Below are 5,487 nucleotides of genomic sequence, written 5' to 3' on the forward strand. Positions count from 1 at the left end.
GCATAGCTCGTGCTTGCAAATTTTACACATATTGATTCTCCACTATGCATGTTGAACCATCGGATCGTCATATTTTCCATCTTTTCCTGTAAATTTGGACATGAGTACCATTGGATTTTCTTTTGGTTGTGAATTGAAGGGAAAGATTATTGTGGTGACAGATACAATAACCTTAAAAAAGAAAAAGTATGGATGTGACTTGTTATCTCATATTGACAAGTGCTTCTCTGATTTTCTTTGGGAAATTCTACGATACACTAGTAGAACTTACTGCCTCCATTTCATGACCCTTTGAGCTTGGTTATGATGGCTTGTAAAACAATTTGATAATGCGTTTCAACGTTTTTGGACTTTAACTTCGATGAAATGTCGTATGGCTGATTTTGCAAAGCCAGATCGGCTGTTAACTATCCTTTCCAAAAGTAGCTGATTCTTTTTTGAGATTTAGCAGCATGACTGCCGGAATGAAGCTTCACTAAAAGTGCAAATTAGATCGTCTAAGTTTCTTTTCTTACTAATAGCGGCTCCTTCTTGGACTTCGAAATTCTTCACATCTCATGCTTCTTGAAGACACATTTTTTTTCTTTGTCGCAAAGTTTTGATAGATAAAAAAATTGCAAATGGGCTGGAGCAAGTTCCAAGCCTGCAACGAAGCTGGAACATCCATCCTTCTATTTTTTATTGACAGAGGTTTTCTAGTTTTTGTTGTCTTTTGTTTCCTTTTGTTGTTGTTGCTTCTTTTTTCTGGGAACCATGGCACCCTTACACTCGCTTCTAGACTTTTGTCTTCTTGAGTGTCTGTTTTTGTTAGTGCCAGGCCTCCGTCTTGTATTCTTTCTTGCAAAATCAATATATTACTTACCTTTACCAAAAAAAAAAAAAGTTCCAAGCCTGCAGATTCTATCTACGTACGTCTGTTGCTCTTTCCCGAACCCTGTTAGGCAGACTCTTAGTACTTATATATGCTGTATTGGTTCATAATTTATCTTCTTAACAGTCACCACACAAAGTACAAAATAATTCACCATCCTCCTGCTCTAGCTTTTTTTCTTTTGTACATAGGATGATACACCGGTTAAAAAAAACTATTATCATGGTGGCGGCGGCGGCAGCGGTAGCAGTACTCTTCAGCGAAAAAGGACAAGTAATAGTAGAAGAAATAAAATTATGGAGCACCAATCTTGCAAAACAACTCAAAATAACATGAAACCAGAAAAGATTATTACCCGCATATGATCACATTGTAAAATCAAATTATCCACGGATAATGAGAAGTATATAACAAATACAATGAGCATTCCACTTCTTTATAAATGGAGGCATCTCCTCTGTCATGGAGCGCCAACTCTCCTTGAGGCTTCTTGATTTGGGGTGTACACACACTAACAACGTAATATCACGAACCCCGAGCAAATAATAGCTCACACTCTCTTCAATCAAAATGAATCGAATTTTGACAAATTCTAGTATCGTTACACAGTTCCATTGCACCCAACTCTATCTCGCCACTGTAAGAGCAACAAAGTAGCGCCATAATGAGCCAAGGCACCCATGATCACAAAGACGTGAAATATCTGATGGCTGTGACCAGCAAGGTCGAACCAACCCGGTTTTAGCCTCTCAGGAATCCTGCTAACATAAAACAAAGTTCCTGTAAAAGATAGCGCCATGGCCGACTCATAAGCAAGCGTGATTGAGCGGTGGGGATTGCTCCAATTCACAATGCAGCCATGGATTGCAGGTACGATACCAAAAAACCCCATGGACGAGAAGAGCATTGCCCGAAATGCCCGGAATTTCCCAGAAGAAAGAGAAGGGGTTAGCAGTGTCATGACAGTGAACATCCCCATCGCCGTTATTCCACCAAGGTAGATCAGTTGCCAATGGGGCTCGCACTGGAAAATGTAGTAGATTGGGGGGAAAAATGAGGTGATGATCATGACCGTGATACCCACATAGTCCATCCGCAGCAGCTGGATGTTCAAGCAGCGTGAGTGGCATGAGAAAAGGTGGCAAATGCTGCTCGAGAGGAGGCAGAACATGGATCCGCCTAAGAAGACGAAGAATGGCCACCGTGTCGCCGCCGCAGGTGAACCAACCTTCATTTCTTCTTCTGTTATCTGACTCAAGTTCACCAAAGAATTTGTGCCCTGAAAACTATTTGTGTTAGATGCATCTGATACTTCAAAAGAGAGTATTCTTTTCATAATTCAGAATGAAACACCGTTGGCATCCCACTCACCAAAAGCAATTCCTTTGAATAAGATATATTAGTTCCTGCACTGGTAGAGTTTGACCTGCACAAGTGGATTTGCATATCAAGCCATTGCATAATCTATGGAAATACTAGTCGGAGTCTAATCTTCAGATCACAATTTATAGAAAATGGTTCAATCCTGTCTGCTGGAGGGAGAGAGCAGGCCAAAATGGTGAAAGTGAATGGGCAGAGCACTAACTGAATAACTACCTAGCTTGCTCAAGCCGATACTTTCAAATTCAATTTGACAACCAGTGTACTCCTCTTTACTATAAAAGCTATGTACCACTATGATTTGGTTCAGAAAATCTTAGCAGCAATCAACTTTCAAAGCATTCTGCAATAGCGTATTATGAGCTGCACCACGTGTGAACTTTTTCTTGACACACACTGTGGAAAACAATTATCCATTGAGAGTGAACTGAATCCATGTTGTATTACCAGGAGCAGAGAAGAGATTTTCCAATGGATTGGATCTTTAATTTCTGTTTGAAAGGAACAGAAATTTCTACTAATACTTTGATCCATCATGGTAACAAATCACAGGTGACCATTGCCATCCATCTTAATTTGGCTTTTGCTGTTTGAACAAAGACTGTCTCGACTGTCAGGCGACTACTCCTGAAATTTAACAGCAATGAACATGGCGAGCACGACTCTTGTATATTCCTATGAAACCAACTTTCTGAGTTTAATTTAATGTGCCTGCACTTAATTTCACAAACTTGAGTTATTTATCTATGGCACCTGCAATTTCAATACAGCACCAGAAGAAAATGAAGGTTAATGGCAATTTCGGTTGCCGGTTGCAAGAATGGTCCGCTTATGAAAATGGCTGGGTTGCTCATTATGGTAGCAAGCCACGAATATCACAATACTAAATTGACTTGTACAGATTAAAGGTGCCATTCTGCTAATAATCCGGTAGTTAAAATCTAGGGGATTGTGACTGTGAAATTCGACAATTTTAAGCTGGTTATGGAGGATTTGATGAAAACAGGGTAATTCAAAACATCCTCACCAAAGGAGCAATTCAGCAAGCTCTCTAGTGTGTTATAACTTGCACCAACAAGCCTCACCTCAGATTACACTCGAGACAGTGAAATTGAGCTACGACAATCAACACAGATCGAGCTGCTACCGACAAATTCCTCATTATATATGTATAGCTATGAATCCCACTCCGACAGAAGTTATGTGTTCGATTCAATATTGCCGAGACTCACTAAAATGTCCACGCAAGTATAGGGTTGAATGACACAAAACGCACCACGAGAAGAAGCCGAGAAAGATCCGCCACCTGAGGCGTCCACAAAATTTGCCACCGTCAATCCCAGAAACACCAGGAACCCAATCAAATGCCTGCTCGCCATCACAAACAGAGCGCAAAAGAGATCACGACAAATCACGAAAAAAAGAAAAGATTAAAATTAACTCAAGAAGAAAATATGGACAAAGACGGGCCCGGATGAAAAAAACAAAAGTCGAACTAAAAGCACATCATTCATCCTTACGTCCAGACGTTAAGCGTCTCGTTGTGCCAACGGAACAAGCTGCGGGCGGCCTCGGCGAGCGGCCAGTCGGTGCGGTAGTGGCCGAGGATGAACTCGTTGTCCTTCATGTAATCCGGCAGCTCCCAGAACGACACCAGCCCGTACCGCCTCGCCTTCTTCGGGCTACTGCGAGCCTTCTCTCCCTCCTTGGCGCCCGCACAGCCACCATCATCAGAAGAAGAGCAGCACATGGCGTCGAGCCTCTTCCGATCCCCAGCTTCTCTCCCCGGCTTCCTCCTCCAGACCGTCTCTCCTTCGACAGCACTCATCGTCTGCCACGAACCGCCGTCCCGACGACGATATACAAGCGACGGGCGACAACCCCACGAAGCAAGGATCAAGAAACAAGCAAGAGGGAAGGGTTTCTTGAGCGTGGTTCAGAGAGAAAGAGCGACTGCAGCATCAACCCAAGTAGGGGTGGAAGCATTTAAAGAAGGATGAGGAGGAGGAGGAGTTTGGTTTGGCGTGGAGGGGAGGGAGGGAGAGATGGCAGTTAGGTCATCCATAAATATGGCGGGGAGAGGAGGTCTGCGGTCTGTTTTCTTGTCCTTTTTAGCGGACGGGACGGTCTCTTTAATTTAATTAGGACGCTAATGGTGGATTGCTTGAACGAAAGGGAAAGGCAGAGGAAGTAACGAAATCCATGCGGATGAATGAGATGGTGGGGGCTGATTGGAGTGGGGCACAATGAGAACGTCACGCGCAATATATATGTTTGTTCAATGTCATTCGAATTACTGCCATGTCGAGAAAGTATGCGAGGAAGGTCACCGTGCTTTGCGACGTGATTGCTTACGAAAAAAAGTGTACCTAAAGTGAATGTATTTTGGTGAAAGAATTGATGTGATTATGTAACGTAGGATGATTTTTCTTTTTCTTTTTAAATGAAAGAAGATAAAATGCGTGGTGGATTATCATCCGTGGTTATAAATCATATGTCAACTGATGGGTGAGATAGTGTTGAGCAACATTTGTTAAGTCATCTCGGCCAGTTTTGATCGGAATTGTTGATGCGGGACTTAGTCAACGTCGATTATATTTTTAATTAAAATATAATTGTTTTGCAGTTTTTCTCGATTGTCATGGTTGCCACATTATGTAGTGGATTATGTACCTCTTAATTCTTACATCTCCTTCTTACGGTAAAAAAGATTGCGAGCCTTTCTCGCTTTAATAACGCATTTAGTAGCTTTAATTTTTTCATCGGTTAGCTGTGAATAGTGATTTTATGAACCTCCAATGTGGATAACATGAGCTGTCCTACGTTATGAGCACAAACCTTGTTTTGGCCCCTCAGCGCTCGGCTTAACTAAATGCAAATTATGACTTCATCGACCCATTAAGTTTTCTGTATATATTTTAGGTAGGTAGGAAATATGGAAATTAATGTTCCCGATCCCCTAACCTACCTTATCTCATGCAGATGAAGCTGGTCAACGTGGACCGACCACCGTTCATAGGATCTACTATGAATAGGAGTTGAGTTTAACGCATTCACAACGTATGACCCATGAAGGAATAAGGCCTCTTCTTATCATTGGAATATGCCATGCCATGCCATGCCATGCCAATGTTTGACCATCTCATCACATCATCATCTTTAAGTTTGACTTGTGCATAGGGCATGAGCTATTAGGTTTTCCGAGAGGTGGAGAACGTATGTCGAGTGAAGACCGT

The 5,487-nt window shown here is 42.1% G+C and overlaps 2 protein-coding genes across 2 annotated transcripts; both read right to left on the reverse strand.

Moving 5' to 3' along the window:
- Positions 1-1,199: 1,199 nt before the first annotated feature.
- LOC104438598 (heptahelical transmembrane protein 1) lies at positions 1,200-2,826 on the reverse strand. The gene is made up of 2 exons (XM_039308345.1): positions 2,243-2,826; positions 1,200-2,150 (listed from the first exon to the last, which is right to left on the reverse strand). The coding sequence occupies exons 1-2, from the start codon at positions 2,330-2,332 to the stop codon at positions 1,473-1,475; spliced, it is 768 nt and encodes a 255-aa protein (XP_039164279.1). The 5' UTR covers positions 2,333-2,826; the 3' UTR covers positions 1,200-1,472.
- On the reverse strand, positions 2,568-4,314 carry LOC120286183 (heptahelical transmembrane protein 1-like). The gene is made up of 3 exons (XM_039309968.1): positions 3,772-4,314; positions 3,528-3,619; positions 2,568-2,647 (listed from the first exon to the last, which is right to left on the reverse strand). Exons 1-3 carry the CDS (start codon positions 4,077-4,079, stop codon positions 2,568-2,570), a joined length of 480 nt encoding a protein of 159 aa, XP_039165902.1. The 5' UTR covers positions 4,080-4,314.
- Positions 4,315-5,487: the final 1,173 nt, after the last annotated feature.

The sequence above is a fragment of the Eucalyptus grandis genome, chromosome 3 (assembly GCF_016545825.1).
Source record: "Eucalyptus grandis isolate ANBG69807.140 chromosome 3, ASM1654582v1, whole genome shotgun sequence".
In the NCBI taxonomy this organism is placed as follows: Eukaryota; Viridiplantae; Streptophyta; class Magnoliopsida; order Myrtales; family Myrtaceae; genus Eucalyptus; species Eucalyptus grandis.

Bases quoted from the DNA above. Each gene is read 5' to 3' on its own strand.
- LOC104438598 (XM_039308345.1), bottom strand. From the start codon at position 2,332: ATGCAATGGCTTGATATGCAAATCCACTTGTGCAGGTCAAACTCTACC. The intron at 2,151-2,242 runs GTGAGTGGGATG...AATAGTTTTCAG, and splicing joins ATTCAAAGGAATTGCTTTTG to GGCACAAATTCTTTGGTGAA.
- LOC120286183 (XM_039309968.1), bottom strand. From the start codon at position 4,079: ATGAGTGCTGTCGAAGGAGAGACGGTCTGGAGGAGGAAGCCGGGGAGA. The intron at 3,620-3,771 runs GTAAGGATGAAT...GATGGCGAGCAG, and splicing joins GAGACGCTTAACGTCTGGAC to GCATTTGATTGGGTTCCTGG. The intron at 2,648-3,527 runs GTGCGTTTTGTG...TGTTTTCCACAG, and splicing joins TTTCTCGGCTTCTTCTCGTG to TGTGTGTCAAGAAAAAGTTC.